The sequence below is a fragment of the Rattus norvegicus genome, chromosome 3 (genome assembly GCF_036323735.1).
Source record: "Rattus norvegicus strain BN/NHsdMcwi chromosome 3, GRCr8, whole genome shotgun sequence".
NCBI classification, from domain to species: domain Eukaryota; kingdom Metazoa; phylum Chordata; class Mammalia; order Rodentia; family Muridae; genus Rattus; species Rattus norvegicus.
The window spans coordinates 166,982,421-167,003,909 of NC_086021.1; the positions used below are offsets into that span (position 1 = coordinate 166,982,421).

The 21,489-nt window shown below is 53.2% G+C and overlaps 1 protein-coding gene and 1 long non-coding RNA gene across 3 annotated transcripts in view; one reads left to right on the forward strand and one right to left on the reverse strand.

Moving 5' to 3' along the window:
- Window positions 1-6,595: 6,595 nt before the first annotated feature.
- On the reverse strand, window positions 6,596-8,490 carry LOC134486468 (uncharacterized). The gene is made up of 2 exons (XR_010065441.1): window positions 8,285-8,490; window positions 6,596-7,707 (listed from the first exon to the last, which is right to left on the reverse strand). It is a non-coding gene; the product is annotated as an uncharacterized LOC134486468 (long non-coding RNA).
- A 124-nt stretch (window positions 8,491-8,614) lies between these two features.
- The window catches only part of Vstm2l (V-set and transmembrane domain containing 2 like), a 29,835-nt gene continuing 16,960 nt past the window's right edge, over window positions 8,615-21,489 (forward strand). The window contains exon 1 of one of the 2 annotated variants that reach the window (XM_063285125.1): window positions 8,615-8,922. In XM_063285125.1, the coding sequence (XP_063141195.1) occupies window positions 8,802-8,922 (121 nt within the window). In that variant the 5' untranslated portion in view covers window positions 8,615-8,801. The remainder of the gene's footprint in view (window positions 8,923-21,489) is intronic. The other variant, XM_342561.10, reaches the window with a different exon arrangement.

Genomic DNA, 21,489 nt, shown 5'->3' on the forward strand with positions numbered 1-21,489 from the left:
GTTGTCCCTGAAACCTCCATTTCTAGACTGGGTTGTGGCTGTTTGGAACCGAGCCAACTCAGAGCCAGAGCCTCTCAGCTCCATCAGTGACTGGCCTTAGGTCTGACTGTTGGGCTCCCCTACCACCACCACTAATCCTGCTTGCATGCCTCCAACCACGGGGAGCTCACTTCTCCATAAGCAAGCCAGCTCACCCTGCCCGTGGGAATTTTTGTCTTTGTCCTGGCTTAATCCCTTAAAGATATCTCTGGGCCTCAGCTCTGTCACTAGCCTTCCTCCTTCACAACCCAGGGTAAGAAAGAGGCCATCCTACCAATTCCTTTGTTCTCACAGGGAAAAACTGGGTCCAGAAATCAGAGTGATGTGGAACAGGGCTTCCCTGAGTCAAGGCCCAGGACCACCAGGCCCAGCCCCTAATATCAGGCCTAAAAGGATTTACTGAGGTCCAACTGTTTGCAGAACTCTAAGCGGGAGTGTGAACCACCTGGGCTCAGAGCCCAGGAGCTAGAAGGCAGGATCTTGAGGGCCACGGCTGCTGAGGGAACTAGGAGGCGTTGCAAGATAGTCTGTCCTCCAGGAAGTGGTACTGCAGGGGGAGGGAACCAGAAACGCAGGAGGGAGGCGGGAGGGGGGAGGGGGATTTTGTTCTAACTACTGGAGACTGTTTCCCACTACAGGAAGAGGAAAATACACTTGAGCTTGCAGCTGGGTGGGGGCAGGGTTCTCCGCAGTGGCAGTGGGAGCTCAAAATGGAGAACTGTGGCAAAAGGGAACGAGACTCCCAAGACTCAGGCCTGTCCAGGTACAGTGTGACCTCCAAAATTTCTGCCCTTCCCAGGGCCTCGGTTTCCCCACATGTACAATGAGGTGGCACGCTAACCATGGGAGGGCCTGCATCTAGGGAATGACCTAGAGGGAGCAAGGACAGGCAAATCAATAGCTGCTGTTCTTGGCTTCTTCATGCTGGGGCTGAACTACGCTTCTTGTGCTCATCCCAATTCTCACAAAGCTAAGACAAGAGTCATGGTTTCCAGTCTAGAGAGGAAGAAACAGAAGGCTTGGAGAGAGGAACACTGGTCTCAGTGTTACACGCCAGGACTGGTCTGAGGCCACATTCTAATCCACAAATGGGAGATGTGTGTCTGATTGCAGTTGCCACCCCTCAAGGGTGGGCAAGCAGGTGACAGTTTGAGGGTGATATGCACTGGGGAACAGGCAGTGAATGTGGGTACACACAGCAAGAAGAACGAGATGAGGGGCTGGGGATTTAGCTCAGTGGTAGAGCGCTTACCTAGGAAGTGCAAGGCCCTGGGTTCGGTCCCCAGCTCCAAAAAAAAAAAAAAAAAAAAAGAAGAACGAGATGTACAAGTCTGGCCAAGCTTCCACCTTCTCCAGCCTCGATTCTTCTGTCAAGGAAATGGGGATAACCACAGCCCCTTCAGGAGGTGTCAATTCATCTGAAGCTTGTTTACTAGTGGCCTCCAATCAAGTGTATCTGCTCATCTAAACAGCCCTGGAGGGACAGGGGAAGGGAGACATCTCCTAGACTAAGAAACAGAGGCAAGAGAGGAGCTATGCCGGTGGCATGCCCTGTCACTTACCACAGTGGCAGAGCAGTGATGGCAAATTTGGACCTACAGATGACAGAAAGAAAAATGAAAATACGAATGTAGATCTGAAGACTGTTCTCCAAGCTGTCCCAGCACTCTTGGCCAGGCATCTCAAAGGCTCTTTTGGGGTGGAGAGGTTCAGAAAAGTCCCCGTGCTTCTGGGACCATGACTGGAGATGGTCCAGAATCCAGAGGAAAAGGGCTATAGACCGCCAGGAGCACATGGAACAGGGCTAGAGGTGTTTCGGGCTACAACAGAGGGCGAGACTGTTGGGATTAGAAGGTAACTCTTCTGCCTTTCATTCACTGTGGCTTGATTTAATTGTGTGTGCTGGCAAGGACTGAAGCCTGTTCCAGCCATCTAGTCATTGGGCTGTAGTGTCTGTGTCTCTGAAATGGAAGAGGACACTTGCTGGTGGACTGAGGACCCTTTCCAACCTTGAAGCACATGAAGGAATGAGGGGACACTGGCTTGAACCAATGCCTGTACCCAAACCTTCAGGGACCATTAGTGACACCTGCAGGAGGGAACTTGGAACCCAGAGGAAGTGGAGACAGGGCCTGTGCCTGCTGGATCCCAGGGCCGCCTAGTAGGGAGGACTGAACCCCAGCACTGGAGGAAAACAACCTGGCCACCTCCATCACCAAGCTGAGGTCTTGACCTCAAACCTGCCCTTAGAACAGAAAGAATCCCCCTGCTTCCATAAAAATACCCACAGACCATCCAGTCTGTCCTGTAAGCACACCTTTGGGCCTCTAGGTACCAAGCTCATTTGTGCAAAGTGGGGTTGGGCAGTCCCCTGCATGGGGTAGGACGTGCCAAGTGCCCAAGGCGGCAGTACATCACTGAGGCACACTGTTCAATATTTGCTTCAGGGGTGATCCACCATGGCTCCAGGATCTGCCACCAGATAGGCTTTGGGCACCCCCCTGGGCCTCAGTTTCCCCAAATGCAAGATGGTCTCTGCATGCCAAGTCCTAGGAGGATTAAATGAAATACCACATTTCTATTTGGCTTGAAGCCTGGTGCATTTTGGACCCTTGGTGAGCCACGGGTGTGGTGATCCAAAAAAAAAAAAAAAAAAAAAAAAAAACCACCAAGGCAGCCACGCACCAGAGCTTACTGTATACCAGGTCCCAAACCCAGGTCAGGTGGAAGAAACTACTCTCCAAGTGTTCTGCTCATGACTGGAGGGTGTGGCCAACTGAGCATCGGTTACATCTGGCCTTGAGAACACCATGGGGAATGAGAGGCACATCATTTCGCCATTACCAAGCCTACAGTTATGCAGCGGCAGTGGTGAGGGGTTGGGGATGGGTGCTGTCCTGTGTCAGCTAACTATATAACCCATGACTTCATTAAAATAGTGACAGAGGTAGTCTTGGTTTCTGTGGATTCTCTGGCTGGGACCCTGCTGCCTGTCTTTGATCCTTGGCTGTACAATAGAAAGTCACAAAAATGAATTGTCCTAAAGAGGGGAACAAACCTTAGTGAGAACAACCCTTCTTGACGTACTGAGATGATTCAGTCCCCCGAGACAGATTCTGTTTTCTGCCGGCCTCCACCTGAGGGTTCTGGTTACAGAACCGGGGACAGTGGACCTTGGCCAACACAGCTAACTGAGGTGAACAGCCACACCCAAGGCATGGGAGTGAAAATGCTAAGTCCTACATCTGGCTCACAGAGCTCAACAGATGAGCCTTCTCTTCCGTTCATGAGTACATGGAGACGCTGGCCTTCCAGTCCCTTCTAGCTTCATCTTGCATTGTCTGTTAGAAAAATCAAGTGTCTCGCAAGACTATTGTGCCCTACACGAGGCCGTCCCAGTTGAGCTGCACTGAGTGTGAGGCATGCTCATGTCAGTGAGCTACCGTGACGTGCCTCACTAGGAATGACTTATATGATTGATTACGTGTTGAAATTACATTTAAAAAAATCTTTATCTATTTTAAGATTGACTTTTATCTGTGCACAGGGAGCCCAGAAGAGGATGGTAGATTCCCCTGGAGCTGAGCTGGAGGCCTCATCCCCCTCTTCCTTTCCCCTTCTCTTTCTCACTCCCTGCCTGCCTGCAGAAAGCAGAGGATATCTGAGAACGCACAAGAGAGATCCCACCTCCCAGTCAAGAGAACGGGCTGCAAAAGAAGCCTGTCTTGCCTAGCACCTTGAGTTTGAGGCTTGGCGAACTGTGCAGTGTAAGCCACTCTGTCTGTGGTATTCTGTTATGGAACACTCTAAAACGAAGGGTCCTGGGGAGCTTTGCGGGTATCTTTTGGGAAGTCTCAGACTTGGGTGCCTTTGGATGAGCTCCCTGGCTACAAAGGTGTCAGTGGGCTGTCTTCCCGGTCAGGCAGTGACATGGAAGGAAGAGCCTGGCACGGTTGGGAGACCTTGATGTCCATCCTGGCTCTCGTTTCCACCCGTGGGTTGCCACACACATCACCTCTCCTTCCTGGGCCTGTTTCCCAAACTACACAAGGTTCAAGTGGAGATATATTTTATTTCAATTTTAGTGACTGTCCCTGTCAGCTAGGAGTCTTCGGAGCTTCTAGCTTGGCAAGGCAGGAGCCATACTGGACAATCTTTCTCCATCCCTGCCTGGCCCAACAGGGCCTTCCTAGGTGGCCAGGCACTCTAGGGGAGGCAGAGTACACATGAAGGGTAGGCTCCATCCTGGTGGGAGAGATGGGTCTGCCCCAGGGTGCCATGGAGGTAGAAGGCTACAGGCCTGGAGGCTCATGTGAACTATCTGTGGAGGTTTCCAGCTTTTGATGGATCGGGGAAGGACAGCAGTCATCAGAGAGGGTCTGGTCATAGTGCAACCCCTACACTGACCTCCAGGAGAGCAAGAGCAGACAGAGCCATGATTGCAAGTCAGGGACAGGAGCTGAGGACCCTCTACTCTAGTTGTACTGTACGACACACTTGTGGGGGGCAGGTTTTAAGATTGGCAGACTGTCAATGCCTCCCACACCCCAATAGCTAGGCAGTACAAGAATCCCCCAGGCAGAGGGAGGCAGATCCCTGTGTGTTCGAGGCCAACCTGACCCATGTAATGAGTTCCCAGCAAGCCAGGGTTGTTGAAAAAGAATCCATCTAAGCGAATGGTGCCTAGCACTGGCTGTGCATTAGTGTAACATGGGGCACTGATGTCAACATTTCTGGTTGTGGCCCGGGCACTAATAGTTTATGTGATATGCACTAGAGCGTCCTGAGGGTCGATCTAGCCTCCGATCAATTATCAGAGACTTCGGAAGAATGCGTGTGTGTATAGCGTTGTAGGCACAGTGGAGAGGAAGCACACACAGGAAATGATAACCAAGGCAGTCCTGGGCCTGGGCCAGCTTCTCACAAGAGGCTGTACCATCTTCTACAAACCAGAGCCCAGGAAGACAAGGCTTATATTTCACTTTAATAATGATGGAACCCGGTACAGTCAGGGCCACTCCAGTGATGGGCCAGGAGCCTCGATGGCCATTACTGGAGCTGTAAGTTATTCTCTTTGTCCAAATCTTAGGCGGCAATTTAGGGAATTTAATTAAAGGGGGAGAAACGGGGACACCTTGAGTTCCCTGCCTCCTGTTAGAATGAGTGAAATACACAGGCTATAAATGGAGGTGCTGTCGGAGACGCAGCTCTGATGTTTTACTGCCAAGTTTTATTCGCTGATGTAAACGTAATCGCTGGCAACTGGAGTTCTATTAATGCACATATTTCCACACACCCAGGGCCCCGCCTGCCCCGCCCCCACCTCCGGGCTGTTTTACTCACCTCCCAGGTCAGCCCTGGTGCTTGCTGTCTTAGGCAAGCTGGTGCCAAGTCTGGATTTCCCTGCCGGTTTCATACCCTCCCGTGGCAGATAAGGCTTTAATAGAATTCCATTGCTCCTCTGAGCTCGGTAATGCATTCTAGAAATTAGGCAGCTGTAACCTAAAGCCATTGTTCCCCCTTACAAATGGGTTCCCTCAAAGCCAGTGACCGTGGGGTCTTGATAAGCTCCCATGAAGCCTCGCTCCCATGTTATTGGTGTGTGCGAGGTACGGCTCTGCCTTACGTTGCTCATTGTTAGGTCCTGATACATTTAAGTCATTTCCCCCATGAATCAGGCAGCTCAGGTATTTTCCCCCCCTCGTGACATTGATAGATGAGCGAGAGGAAGCCATTTAGACGGTGCTCTATAGGGCCCTGGCCCGCACGGTGAATGATTTCCAATGCCTGGTTTAATTTATTTTTAAATGAAATTTGTTATTGATTCTGGATTAAAAGGACAAATCTTACGGCTGTTACCACTGACAGAGCCACAGTGCTCAAGTGACACCTTTCAAGGAGGGAAGGGGGGGTGGCCTCCCAGAGTCAAGGGGAGGGTGGAGACTCCCCAGTGAGCTCTGCCGATTTGGCAGTGAAAACACAAGGTCCCCCTGCTTGGAGCAACTTTGAGATGAGAGCCTCTCTCAGCTAAAGAACTTGCTGGCCTTCCAAGCCTCATTTACATAGGGGAAATAGCAATGATATTTACCTCACGTCATCCCCATGACTGCTGGATGCTTGCTTTGTTGCCTCCGGGGACAGGAGACTTACTCTCTCCTGGAGTTCTCCAGAGCCCTGTGAGCGGTGAGGATGCTCTGCCCTGGTGGATTCCTGGAGACTTTCTGGGGACAGTGTGTGGTTACCCTCATGCCTCACCCAACTCAGTTATTCCAGGGTCTGTGCTTTGCATTTGGGTCAGGGGTGCGGACAAGAGACAATTACACAAGGAAGTCATAGAGCCTGGAGATTCTTCTCATATGACTCTGCTAGTCATACGTGCACTTTGCACATGTGTCCCTGAGCTTTAGTCTCCTTGACCATGAAAGGAGGATATTGGCCGCAGGGGTCAGGAATGTAAAACGTGGAACCCCGTATAGTCTGGGCCACTCCAGTGATGGGCCAGGAGCCTCGATGGCCATTACTGAAGCTGTAAGTCATTCTCTTTATCCAAATCTTAGGCAGTAATTTAGACATTTTAATTAAAGGAGAAGAAATGGGGACATGCCAGGTTCTCCTGCCTCAGGAGTCACAGATATGAATACGGTGTATAAACTGTACAGTGTTGTTTGAGTAGGTGCTGTAAGGGATACAAGTGGAGCTGGAGAATATTATGGGAGATCCCTGAGACGGGAAGACAGAGGACTTGGACCTTGTTCAGGAAAGCCCTCCCTGGTTCTTGCCTTCCTAAGCTGTAATGAGAAGGGTTGCGTTAAAGCTGCTCAGATATATGCCCGAGAGTCTGGACTCCACAGCTCGGACCAGCACTCTCTTAGCATTGCCTTGTTTTAGGCAACAGGTTCAACCTTTCTGGGTCTCAGTTCCCTTATTCATAGCTGACAGTGATGGGACATGTATAGTTCTTAGAGGCTGTCCTTGAAAGACCTGAGACTTTTTGTCTCTTTGCTGTGCTCTTCCCTCCAGTCTCATTCAGTCTCTGTCCCTCTGTCTTTCTCTCTGTCTGCCTCTCTTCACATTTGTTTCCAATCTGCGTTTTAAGAGAGAGTTCAGGACCGAGCCCCGGTTCTGCCACCACAGTGTTCCGGAAAGGATAGGAGCTGTTTAAAGAGTCCTGGGTGTCAGCCTCTGCACTGCTGGCTGATCCTCCAAGGGGACCTGTCTGTGGTGCTGAAAGTGCTTTTGTTGGAGATGTCCGTGGTGCTGAATTTGTGCTTCGAAAGTACAACACCTGGCAGGGAGGGACACTGAATTGATCCTGGTGACAACAGTATGCTATCCACCACAATATCTGAAAGGGGCACCGGATGACAGAATAAAGGCAGCGAGCACGGTGTGTCACTCCGCTTCTTAGGTCTCTCAAACTTTAGGTACCGTGCGCTGTGCTGGAGGCTGGATCCCTGCGGTGCTGCACGGGAAGTGGGATGTCTGTCCACTGTGCTGAACCCTGGCATCTAAGCGCCCCCGAGGCGCTGTCCGCGGTACTTAAAGGATTAAACGAAAAGGGTGCTGTCCTCAATGCTGAAACTAAGCCTGCCGGCGAAGGCGGAGAAGAAATGAGGGCAGAAGAATCCTTCCCGGGGTCAGAGAACTTGCTCCAGATCTTCGCAGGACCTCGGAAAAGGCAGTCTGATGAAATGGGCTTCTCTTTAAAAATGACCCCCAACCCTCTTTTCCTGTCACAAAAAAACCTCAGGGAAGGAATAAGAATTGGACTGCTTCATGGTTTACACACACACACACACACACACACACACACACACACACACACGCACTCCATCTAGACCTTCCGTCTAGGGAGAGCCTTATAGTCCAGAAGGGGGCGATCCAGTTCACTGCGTAGAACCCTAACACCTCTAAGCTAGGAGCCCCACTAACTGCTGAGTCCCAGAGACGTGAACCACAACGATAACCACATTGTGTGGGCATCGCGATGTTCCCCACTTTGCCTACCTAACTCCAAAGACCCCCACCCCACCCCTACTGCTTCTGGTGGTGGCGTCTGTCCCCATTTCTCGAACGAAAAACTCAAGGTACAGACAGGAGAGACTACATGGCACAGACAGGAGAGACACGAGGACCCCAAGGCTTAAACCAGAGCTTAAACCAGCTCTCCTAGGTCCCAGCCCGGGTATGCCCCCCACCCCATCCACCTGTCCTGCACCCCGCCTGGCCCGGGCCCCAGCACTACCAGGCTGGCAAAGTTGAGCGGCCCCTCCAGCGCGCGGGTCTAGTGGCAGGTGGGATGCTTTGCCCCTTATTCCCAACGATCGGATTTCAGTTCCCAACACCCTAGTGTTCCGCCCTGAGGGGGCTCAGGTCCCCAAGTGGCCTTCCACCCCCGGGCCTGCCCCACCCCCGCTCCCGCGCGGGAGACCAGTTGCGAGTACCGCTTTAAAAATCCCAGCCTGGGCAAAACTTTGATGATAAATCAAGCTGCGGATCCCTCCGCCGCCGCCGGCTCAGGGCGGGGAGCGAGGGGGAGGGCGGGTGCGCGGCGGCGCGGAGTGGCCTTCCGCGCAAGCGAAGAGTCCCGCAGTCGGAGGCGGCGGGCTGGGCGTGCGCTCGCTGCCTGCAGCCGGGGCCGGGCCGGGGCCAGCGGGAGAGGGCGGCGGCGGCGGCGCCGGGCAGGGCACGGCGGGCGCGGGCTCTGCGGGCTGCGGAGCCCCGATGTGAGGCGGCGGCGCCCCCCGGCCGGAGCGCGCAGCATGGGGGCCCCGCTGGCCGCGGCGCTGGGCGCCCTCCACTACCTGGCACTTTTCCTGCAACTCGGCGGCGCCACGCGGCCCGCAGGCCATGCGCCCTGGGACAACCACGTCTCCGGACACGGTGAGTTCGCGCGCCGCCCCCACGGACTTCCCCACTTAACCCCACCCGGACCGCAGCCGCTCCAACTTGGCGGTCGTGGTGCTCGAACCTGCGCCGACTGAGGCCACGGCCCAGAGTTCCAGGGCGCCCTCTGCTGGGACTGCGGACCCACCCTGGCTCCTATCCGGGCCAGCTCTGCGAGAAGGGGCCCCAAGAGCACACTCGCTCTCGCCCCAGCTCTCAGAAGACTCCCCCTCCACGCGCGAACTCGCTCACGCGGATACACACACCTCTGCGACCATACAGATGTCTCCAGCCGCGGACACACTCAGCCACGATCACTGCATCCCACACTCACAACTCTGCACACCCCCTCCGAGCCTCTCCTCGCTGGTAAATATACTTGTGCCCACTACGCACACGAATCAGACACTGGCTGGTGGCTCGCCCTGCCAGCTGGCACCTGGGCACACACGGTTCGCTTCGCCACAACTCTTGCCTGTCTGCCTGCAGACACGGAATACACATGCACGCACGCACTTGTGCACACACTTTGCACACACACTTCTCTCTGCCCGGATGCCTTTCTCCTTTGTGGGTTTAATGCTGAAACTGCTCTTGTATCCCCTTCATCAGGATCCACCCCTCCACCGCTGGGAATGGTCCTGAGGGACGCCAGATGCTGTTGCTTAAGACCTGCTAGCCTGGGTGGCAGCTCCCTTTGCCATGTGGGTGGCATTCCAGGGATGGGGGCAGTATGAGGATGAGAAGGTAGGGACGGAGAGCTGGGATACACTGGAGTAGTTGAGGTCACTCCTTCCAGTCAGAGGCTGGGCGTGAAGAGGAATGTAGGGCATTTGTTTGTCTCTGGGGGGGTGAGCAGGAACCCCCGAATCCTACCAGGTACCCCCATTTCGGGCACCCCATCTCAACCTTGCCCCTAGAGGACTGAAGTGTTGAACCTCGACTTTGTGGGAGCAGGGAGCAAGCAAATGCTCCCAGTACTGCCTGCCCGAGTGTCTGAAGCTTCTTTCCTCTCCACAGGAGCCCAAGTTGGAAGCAGAGTTGGGTGGTGTGAGGCAGGCAGCAGTGGAGGCTCCCTGCCCCTGAGCCATGCTGTGTTATGGGGCAGGGATGAATGAAACCAGGGTAGACCACGACGGCAGAGGCTATAACAGCATGCATGCTGTTCTCTGTGTGCCCAGGCTGGGGGAGGTTTGAACAAAGGGTTGAGAACAGGAATATTTCTTTTGATGGGGGTGAGTTAGGGTTGTGTGCCAGAGCCTCAAAACCCAGGGAAGGCCTTTCACAGGTGTGCTGCAGGAATGGGGTTGCTTCAGAGGGAGGGTTTCAAAGCCATGCTCAGAATCCTTGCTTCTAGGGAAGCCCGCATCCTTGTATCTACATACACCTCGCTAGGTTTGACAGAAACCTCTCGCACGCAGTTACATACCTTTGTGTCCGTCATGATTTCTGCTGACCTGGCAGGAGAGGCAGTAAACAGGGAAGGGATGCTCTAATTACAGATGGGAAATCAAGGCTCAGAGAGGTGAAGGGAGTTGCCCAAGGTCACACAGTGAGAGAGCGGCTGAGTCAAGGATGGCTCCAGGGTCTGTCGGGCGAAGCAGCAGTTTGTCCAGGCCATTCATCTCCCTGTCACATTCTTTCTCATTCAGGGGAAACTGGGAATTCCTCCCTTCTCTCCCCTCCTGCCTGCCCGCCTGTCCAGCTCAGTTCCTTGGCACTGTCAAAACTTATACTAGGAGGTTTCTCCGAGAAGGACTTGCCTTTCTGAGTTTGAGATCCCTTGAGGTACAAACATGGAACTCTGAGGCCTATGGTCATTGTCTTTGGGGCACCAGACCCTCCGAATTTGGGTCATTCTTGAGTAGGCAGGTTCTTTCCTTTGTGAGACAGTCTCCTCCTGCCCCCTGATGCCAGCTGCGCTGAGGGGGGCCCAGCCCCACGAATGTTCCCATCTCCACGCTGGACCAATCCCCAAATGCCCAAGCGAGGTGCTGTATGCAAAGGGGACAGGACCCATTTTGGGGATTCTGATCCCCTCCTGACTGTGTCTTTGGGTAAACAGGTCACCCCTTGGGACCTCCTGCTCTGTCCCTCAAGAAATGGCCCTGCTGCTCTGCAGGGGCCAGGCTGCCTTCTCGACATTGCTAGGCTCAAAGTCACCAAGTACTGGCTGCTAAGGAGCCCCACAGCTGCCCCTCTGCCGGGCCCAGTACCCTGTCACCACAGGAAGGGTCTGGAGCCACTCACTTAATCACAAAAAGAAACAGTTATTAATGATAGTGAGACACGGCGAATAAGTGGGTCATGTCTAATAAGCCATTTGTGTTCAGGAGGAGAATACCAATTTGATAAAAGCTGTGTGTGCTGAAAAGCCCCGAAATTGCTGTTTAGCAGATCGGAGCCTGATCATTTCATTATTCCGAGGCTCTGTGTGTCCTCAGCTGATTCAGGGAATATGGCCAGGTCAGGATGGTGTCTGTGGGTGTAGGAGAGATGGTTGGGGCTCAAAGTAGGGGTTCCTAGGGATGAGCCCACGAGCCTCAACTGCTTAGCTTGGCAACAGCTCACGACTCCAGCTCCACTTGATCCTGCCCAGCCACCAGCTACTGCTTTGCACCTGTCTGTCCCAGGGGTTTCCGCACGGAGTGTCTGTGGCCAGGCAGGTCAGCGAGGATGTCTGTTTACTCCCCAGTGCCACCCTCCCACATCCACGCAACCTCCTTCAAAGGAAGCATTGCAAAGGCTTGCAGAATGGATGATGCCTGGCTCTAAGAAGGCACCCAAACCCCAGCACTCAGAGACAGGATGGAGAGACTCACACCACCTACATGGTAATGGCAGCTGCGTGGCTTTCCTCATAAGAAAAGGGCAGCTCACCGCTATGCTCCCAGCAGGGAGGGGAGGGGAGGGAGCTACAGACTACGGAATGCTGACTCTGTGTTCCAAGTGCCCAGACCTTGTGCCACTGAGAACTCATGCAGGCCGGCGTCATTTGTGTGAGGCTGGCATCAGATACTCAAGGAAACTGAGTTTGGAGAGAGCCAACGACTCAGCCAAGGTCACTGCGCCTGTCCAGGGCCTGGAGGACCACATTCAGAATAAGGTGTGCTGGTGACTCTGGATCTCTCATCTTGAGGCCAGCGTTTGGGCAGACTCAACCCAATCCTGTAATGAACACCTTTCTCTGCACAGCCCTAACTCCAAGGGAGGGGGGTCCCAGGGGAACCAGTAAGGCAGCAATTTTTTTTCACCAAGAGGGACCAGAAGCTCTGGAAGGTGGGGGATCTTACTGGAGTTCATATCTGAGCTCCCTGTGCTTTCTCTGGGTGGGGACAGGAAGGCAGAAGCTTTGTGAAGTCGTTTACAGGGCCTAGTGTGTGCCCACCAGGGTATTTGTGATATTGTATACACCCCCAGACCATAGACCTGAACTTCCTTCCTTCTTTCCTTCCTTCTTTCCTCCTTTTTTTTTTCCATTTGTTTAGTTTGTTGAGGTGTGCTTGTAGAGATCAGAGGAAAGATGCAAGAATTGGTTCTCTCGGACCAGCATATGAGTCCTGGGGTTTGAACTCTGATTGTCAGACTTGCCGGCAAGCGCCTTTATCTGCTGAGCCATCTCATGCTCCCTTCTTTTAATTGTGCTGGGGATCAAGCCCGGGGCTTTGCACTTGCTTGGCAAGAACGATCCCACTGAGCTGTACCCCAGTCCCAGCTCCCATCTGCATTTTAATGAACTCCAAGGCAATTCTTGGCATCTGGAGATGCGGAACCCCTGCCTCAAATTGTCACTCCTACCTGCTATGGATATAAACCCGGAATCACCAAGTGGTACTCAGGCTTGCTCTGGCTTCTTAAGGAGGAGTGATCTAGACAGAGGAGCCTCGAAAGCCCACTGCAGCATGCAGTCCCCGACCCAGCCCAGCACCTTCAATTATTAATGTCCCCCTAGTGCAGACAAAGCCCCCAGCTTGGCCTGGCTCTCAGTCCGGTGAGTGATTGCTGCTCTGAGGTGCTTTGCATTGCCAGGAAGAAGCAGTGGGGTGCCCTGGAGGAGGGGCTCCTGGCTTTGACATGCATCTCATGCTCTGAAAAAAAAAATGTCTCTGGCCTTCCTGGTTCCTTACCTAACTGTTGGTAGCTCACCATCAATTAACTGGCTGGTTTGGTGGCTGGATGACTGAAGTAAATTGAGTCCTGTCTCCTGAAGGTTCTGATGTTAAAATGTGTGCTCTCCTTTGTCTCCTACACTGGTGATTACGCCATCAACATTCTCAAATACTCAGCCTGGGCTGAGGGCGCCCAGCCTCCTATGGGAAATGGACCCTCAGAAATGGTTTACCTCAAGGCCTTCGCACACCTTGCCCGTAGCAGACTCCTGGGGCCAATTCTGCCTAACTGAAGCTACAGGTGGTCTCTCGGGCTCTACTCTTTGCTACACTCAGGGATAGCAAGGATGATGGGGAGTTTCCTTGTGGCCTGCAGGGCTACATAGCAAGATGTCTTTTTTTAAAAAGCCACCACATTTATCTTTTTTTTTTTAAATGGAAAGAAGGAATAAGGAGAGAGAGGGGAAGAGAGATAACCTGAATGAAGCCCACTTCCAGGTACTAAGCCTTTAGGACCAAACTGACAGTTGATGGGGCTGTGGGAAAAGCATCTCAACCCAGCTCAGGCAGGTGCAGAGGATGGATGGACGGACAGATGGATGGATAGGTGGATGGGTGGGTGGGTGGGTGGACGGCAAGGTAAAAGCCTGAGATACAAATTCTCACACTTGCTCCCTCTGTATTAATGTATCCATAAAACACTAAGATAGGGGCTGGGGATTTAGCTCAGTGGTAGAGCGCTTACCTAGGAAGCGCAGGGCCCTGGGTTCGGTCCCCAGCTCCGAAAAAAAGAACCAAAAAAAAAAAAAAAAAAAACACTAAGATAATTTAAGTATCACAAGTTTGCAGTAAAAATCTTACAACATTGGACTCTCCTCAAGGCCACCGGTCACAACAAGGGGTGGGTAAGACTGACTTCACTTTGCATTGGGTAGCCTGGGCCCAGCCCATGGGTGCTTATGGGATGTGTTTGCCAGGTTGGGGAGGGGTACAAGTGAGCTTCCTCCCTGATCTGATGGCACACCAGAAAAGAAGCAGAGGGTTAAACCAGAGAAGCCATCCAGCCAGTGACCATCTGGGATACAGGAATACAGGATCAGTACTCACCTGCTGACTCCCTGTGGTGCCCAGTATCCTGGAGAAGGAAGATGGGAGGCTGGACCCCCCACTCCCCACCACACACACACACACACACACACACACACACACACACACACGCACATAGCTGAGTCCCTCTCCTCCTACCTGGAAGCCAACAGTGGGTTCTCTGGGGCCTTAGTTCAGTTCTGCTTCACCCCCAGCTTCAGTTTCAATCCCTCCCAAAGCCTCCCCAGAGCCTCAGCAAACCTGAGTCCTCACCGAGAGAAGGCCCAGACAAACCTCTTACGTTTTAATAGTTGTGCATTTATTTTAATGTGGGCTGGAAAAATATAACCAGCACATCAAAACTGTGATCTCACAGATATGATTGCTTAGGATGAGACTAACCGGGTATTAAAAATAGTGGGTTTGTTCATAGGAAACCATTAAGGACATCATTAAGTGCAGGTGGCACCCAGGCCTGGCTGTGGGCATCCAGAGTGGGAATGGGCAGCTTTGGGGGCGAGCCAGGGCTATACCTCACTGGAGGATGCTGCCAAGTGTTAGAAGCCGTTCATTCATTTGCTCGACAGACACCAATTGAGCACCTGCCTGATGCCAGGCCATTTAGCTCCTGGAGACTGATAGTGAAGTGGACAGATAAGATTCTTGCCATGGGGAGTTGTCGGGTTTGTGGGAAAGACAGACAACTGTACCCATAAGGAATATTTAAGTAGATTCTGTGAGACTGTTTAGGGAGCAGGGAAGCAGGGTGTGACACTCAGCTCAGAGACGGGAACTCACCTCTGGACCGTGACAGCACGTAGAGTGGGCCTCCCAGCACAGGAAGTGTGCAAGCAGGACCCAGCCACTCTTTAGCTGGGTTTCTATCTTGAGTCAGTGGAGGCTGGAGAAGCCCGAGCACAGCCTGTGTTCATAAAGATCCGATGCATTGCCAGCTAGCCACGGGCCCATTAGGGGTGGGTGGGACGGGAGATGAAGAGCTGTGTTGGGGACATTGGCCTGGAGGCTTTACTCTGGCTCAGAGTAAAACATCAGTGTGAGCAGACACACCAGTGGCTTTGCCCAGCTCCTCTTTGCCTCTGCCTTGCTGGGTTTGGCTTGCCTGCCTCTCTCCTGGCCTCAGTTTCCTCACCTGAGCAATGCTGGGTTTGCTTCTAAATGCTAGGCTGCTAAAATTGCTCCAAAGCCCAGAGTAGCAAATGTGAGCCGAGTGGGGGTGGGGAGCTGAGGTTCCTCACATTCATCCAGTCTCTTCTCCACACGCATCTCCATCTCCGCATCTCCGTTCTTCTCTCACCATGTGGCCATCACCATGGAGTCAAGGGCAACCCAGTTTCTCAGATCAGGATACTGAGGGGACCTCAGGTATGACCGACCTGGAGACACACCGCTGGCAGGGCACAGCCATGCTCAGCCCGGGCGAGGCACACACAGCCAGGCACTTGAGTTTTCAGCTGCTTGCTTGGCTGCCAGCAGACTGTGTAGGCAGTCCCTGGCCCTGAACCTGACAGTGCCCTGGCTCAGTGCCCTGGCTTGTGGGGCTGTCATGGGGGAGGGAATGCCAGGCTACTGGGGGTGCTGTGTTCTGCCTGAAAGAACCCACAGGACACTCTGGAGTCCCAGTCTGCCGTTGTCAGGAGAATGCTGGGGTTCTGTGAGTGTGTGTGCTGTTTGAGTGTCTCCACGTGGGGGATCCCAATGGAGGCAGTGATGGCTTTGCTTAAATGCGTGCCTGCAGCGTGTTTTGGGGACTATAGTTAGAGAGGACAGGCTGGGAGGGAGTCTAGCAATCCTTTCGCCTCCCTGCCTAAGAACCAGCCTGGGACCCTCTGCTCTGTGGCCTTTGATTCGGGGTCAGCCTCCATTGCCCTTGGGAGATCAGTTCAGGAGCAGAAAGGGGCCTTGGAGAACTACCAGCTTAGGGTCAACAGTGCCACCTGCCAGGTGCTGTGCCTGCCATCTGCCTAGTCTTTCTCCCTGGCCCCTGATAGTCTATCTCTCCAGATCTTTCCGTCCTCTATTCTTCCCTCTCTGCCTTAGTACCTTCCTTTGTTCCTTTCTCTGTGTCTGCCATTCCCACCATCATCTCTCCAAATGTCCCCCCACCTTTCTCTTCTCTGTCTGTACACACACACACACACACACACACACACACACACACACCCCAAGGACAACTCAGAACCACACACATATATTACCTATTTCTGAAACGCCCACACAGCGTGGGTACTCAATCCATGTCAACCAAATGAATGAATGAGTGAGCGATTGTTGAGGCTCGGAGGGTCACAACTTGCCCAAACCAGTGGCTCCCCACTTTTTTCAGCGACCCCGTAATCCTCCAAGTCTAATGAGGACCCCCACTACTGTATGCATATGTAGAGGAGGTCAGAGAACAGCCTTAGATGTTCCTCCTCAGACCCAGCCCATCTTGGCTTTTTGAGACAGGGTTTCTCATCGGCCCGAGTCTTATTGATCAGGCCAGGCTGGCTAGCCAGCAGGCCCCAAGGATCCACCTACCCCTGCCTCCCCTGCTCTGTAATTACGAGCACACACCGCCACCTCCACCTTTATGACACTGGGGATCAAACTCGGGTCGCTGTGCTTGCGAGACGGACACTGAACCATGTCTCCGCACACCCTGTCAGAGAGTAGGAAAAGCCTGGGTCGAGATGCAGTGTGGGGAACAGGAGCTCAGGCCGGTGTGGGAGGCTGGAGGAGATGCTGTGCACCAGAAGACCATGAGTATAGTTCGAGGCTCACTGAGTGTGAGCTTGTGGGATGCTGGCTCAGTATCTGGGGAGGGCGGCAGTGTTGTCTGGGGAGAAGGTGGGAACCCGTGTGTATGCACGCCTGTGTATGTAAGTGCATGAAGTGCGTCCTCTCCCAGCTCATGCCTGTGCCAAGCTCCTCCCCCATCACAAACCCTTGCACTTCCCTGCCTGCCTCACTCCTGTCCTTCCCTCTAGCTGTCCTCCATGTCTCCAGTGCTCTAAACCACAGGTATCCTTGACATCATTCAACATGCCTCTCTTGTGGATGAGAAAACTGAGGCTGTGGGAAGCATAGTGGGCCTGGGCCCCCGGCCTGGATTCCTCAGCATACTCTTGGATGTCAGGAGACTCTACCCCCTGTGCTCATACCAGGAGGGCTTGCTTCCTGACTGAGGTGGGAAGGCAGAAAGCATGCAGCCAGGTGTCTGTTTTGCTTTGTGGGGCTTTAAAAAAATCATTTCCGGCCTTGGAGACAGCGGCAATTACTGCCGGCTCGCTGGGGAGCTGTTTGCCGCCTGTCATCGGCCCTGGGAAAGGGTCCCTAATGGAGGCCCTGCGGCCAGAGCTCTTGGTAGTGGAGACAGCACTCAAAACAAAGCCACACTAATGGTCTCAGGGCACGTAGATTCAGAAAGGGAGGGGCAGGCTGGTGCCCAAGGGAGGCCCCGGGCAGGGCTGGTCACACACTAGTCCTTTTATATGCCTAGACCCCCCTGCAAGCAGGAGTCCCCTGTCACTAGCCCAGTACTGGCGTCCTGTATGCCCCTCCTCCCTCCCTCTCTTCTCTCCTTTCTGGTGCTGTGCCTCTGGCCCAGGCAGAGGGATCCAGAAGTGAAAAAGCCACCCGGGGTGGGGCAGAACCCCTTATGTTCTTGATTCTAGAATTGTCCTTGGGTTTAGAAAGGCCAGGCTAAGCTAGTCCTCCCCCAAGGAGTTGAAGAGTAGAGCCTTGGAGAGGGAGGAGTCCTACCAAGCCCACCCGGTGAGGGGGTGTGAACTGCATCAGCTGCCTGTCAGGACTCCTTGGGCCAGGTGTGGGCCTTGCACACCCATTTTGCAGATGAAAAAAACAAGAGACACAGAGATTAGCCTAGGACTGGAGTACGGTGAGTAAGTGTAGAGGGAGTTACAACCCTGGTCTGTCTGTCTTCAGGGCCCTGGCTGGATGGCACCTCGGGGATCCCAAGTGCAGTTGGGCAGGTTGAACAGGGCTGTGACTTAGCAGACTTGAGGTTCTGGGTAGGGTCCAGGGGAGGCCATCCTGTCTCTGCCCCTAACAACTGAGCTACCCAAGAGCCTTGCTCAGTAGCACCCTGAGTACTTTCACTGCCCTCATTTCTGCCTTTCCTCCCTTTTCCGGCCCCCGACGCTCCAGGGGATCCTTCTGGCCTCCCCACAGCTGTTCTTTCTTCCCTTTACAGTGAGGAGTCCCGTCAGGGCAAGGGACTCCTACTGGTTCTGCAGGACAGCCAGGCTGAGAAGAAGAAAGTGTCTGAAGCCAGCAGGACTCTTGGCTCCCTCCTGCCGTCCCTGGCATTCCTCCCTGGGCCTCCCACACCTGCCTGCCTCTCCCTCCCTTTGGCCTGTGTGGGAGGAGGAGGCAGGAATTCCACCAGGGAAGCCTGATCAACTCCCACAATCCTGCAAGTGCCAGAATATTTTTGCTCTCCTTAAATCTCCCTAGATTTGTAATTCCACTGCCATCTCCCTCGGTGTGCTGGTGGCCTTGGGAAGATCTCTGAACCCAGCTGCAGGATGACAGCACAGCCTGCTCAGTGGGTGCATGCCTAGTGTCTGAGTGGCCCAGCAGGAAACTGAGCATTCCTTCTCCATGTCTCAGTTTCCCCATAAGTAAGAGGAGAGTGAGAAGGGCCACGTTTCCTGGCTGTCATGGGAGTCAGGAGACACTTCGTACTGTATTAAAGGAATAATTGGGTGGTGGTAGCACAGGTCGTTAGTCCCAGCACTTGGGAAGCAGAGGCAGGCAGATCTCTGAGAGTTCAAGTCCAGCCTAATGTACAAAGAAAGTTCCAGACCAACCCAGGCTACAAAGTGAGAGTGACCCTGTTTCAAGCAAGCAAACGAACAAGAAACACATAGCCCCGTTGAGAGAGTACTTGCCTAGCATCACCGAAGCCCCAGGTTTTATTCCCAGTGCCATGTAACTGAGCCTGGTACCCCACATCTGTAGTCTCAGTCCTTGGGAGGCAGAGGGAGAAGGACCAAGGGTTCAAGATTGCATAGAGATTTGTAGGTTGGTCTGGGACACATGTGACACCCTCTCTTGTAAACGAGGAAGGAAGGAAAGAGGGAAGGACTGGCTGATTTGTGCAAAAAGGAATGAGGGACAGTGAGGTGACTCTGTGGGAAAAGGCACCAGGCCTGACAACCTGAGTTCAATCCCCAGTACTCACATGCTGGAAGGACAGAACCGACTCCCAAAAGGGTCTTCTGACCATACCAGTGTCATGGTGCAAGGCAAGCCCCACCTGACTCTTCACGCAAAGTAAAATAGATAGAAATGTAAAAACAAACAAATAAGTAAAAACCCCAAAATGTCAGGAGACACTGCCACCCCCCTCAAAGCCACTGTGCTCAGTGAAAGAAGCCAATCGTGGGACACCACATCTGATCACGTAGGAATGTCCAGTGTGGGCCGATCCAATGAGGGAGCAGGGAGATGACCTACGGTTCAAGGTGTCCTTTGCTGTGGTGAGGACTAAGAGCAGGGAGGGTTGCAATGTTGTGGGTCTCCCAGCAGCTCTTTGTCCTTTACTTTTAGGTTGGTTAATTTTAAGTAAATTTCACATTGTCTGCTGGGCACGGTGGCACATGCACTGGGGAAGGAGAAGGAAATAGCTCTCCAAGGTAGAAACAGACCACCTTATTAGATAGTGGTGGTATTATATCTCACAGCAATCCTTTGGGACAGCTGCTGCCATCATTCCCATTTTAGAGATGGAGATACAGAAAACTGAGGCACAGTATCACTGGGCACCCTGCATACAGTTGAGTGTTCAAATACATTGTCCTTGTATTTGTATTGGTTGTGGCAAGCTACACACACACACACACACACACCAGGGTGGGCAGAGACCCCACCTGGGTTAACATGTTCAGGTCTAAATCTCCTCAATGCATAATCCTACCAGGAGCAGTGGGTGTTGGGGACCTACCATGCCCCCCACATCAAGCAGCCTTCATTAATCTGTCCCCTCCTCAGCATAGCCACACTTATGAGGACAGGGGCTGAGGAGGCTCAGGTTGCTGGGATGCGTTTGGCCTTGGATCAGGTGGGATAGGAGACACTGGGTATGGCTCCTGTGCAGGAGGGAAGCTGGCTCCCACAGGGATAGACCCAGCTTGAAGTTCCCCATTTCATTCAAAATTCATGAATTCGGTGTTCTACTCCCTCCTGTGTCTGTTATAGGCACACACCTCATTCTGGAAGGAAGCCAGCTTTTTGAGGCGTCGCTTCCCTGCTTGGAGTATAACAGACTTGAGGGTCTCCTGCCTTGGTTTTCTCCTCCCTTGTTCCGAGCGCCTGAGGCCCGAAGCATCACAAAGTGAAGGGGATACAAAGTATCCATGGCAGCTGCAGGCAAAGGCTCCTGTCTGTGGCACAGCACCAAATGGGTCTCAGAGCTCTACGTGTGAAATTTGATACTAGACCAGTGAGACAGAACCAAGCCAGGAAACTAGGGGGTACCCGTGGGTACCCACACTTTTAGAAGGACCTATGCTTCAAACCCCCTTGGTTGGAAAAGAATGTCTCTGTGTGTTGCCGCTCTGGATTTAGCAACAAACCTCTTGGCTCACCTCCCCTTCACCGGCCACCGTGTTTGTGGAGCAGACAGGAGGCAGAGGCACGAGCCCGCTGCAGCCTTGCTGGGATTCACTGATGATGCCTGCTTTGCCTAGTGTTGATGTTTACGGTTCCCCTCTATGGATGGCAAGCAATGCTGATTTTCCATTTATGGCAGTAATAAAAGTCTCCTTTTAAGCTGAATTTATTTAAGTAAAATGAGAAAGATGCTTTGAAAATAAATATTAAGTAAATAATAACACCGACTGTACAGGTGCCCTGTGGAGGTGCGGAGGACGGGCCTCCAAAGCCGGATGTAGAAATATGCCTTAGCGGGCTCTTGGCTGTCTCGAGTCTCCCCTCACTGTGGACGTCCAGGCTTGTCCCCTCAGTCACCAGCCTCCTCTGACTCCTCATGCCAATGTATGCATACCTTTCCTCAGGATCCTCCAGACCCTGTGTCTCTTCCCACAGTTCCCACAAAGAGTTTGACAAGCCCAGAGGGGTAGGGGATGCTATGCCTCATAACCACTAGAAACAGTCCACGCCCTCAACAGCATCCACACCGTCTCAGCCTTTGTTCATACAGTAGGCGCCCGTGTGTGTGTGTCTGTGTTCCGCTCTGTGCTCCTTAAAGACAGAGCCTTTCTTTGGGGAGACGGGGTCAGAGTTGGTTTTTCACGGTCCTCCTGCCTCCAAGGCAGCCATCTTCCAACTAGGGCTCACCGCACATGCCTTCAGCCGTCTGACAGGATTCCTCCCATCTGCCTCT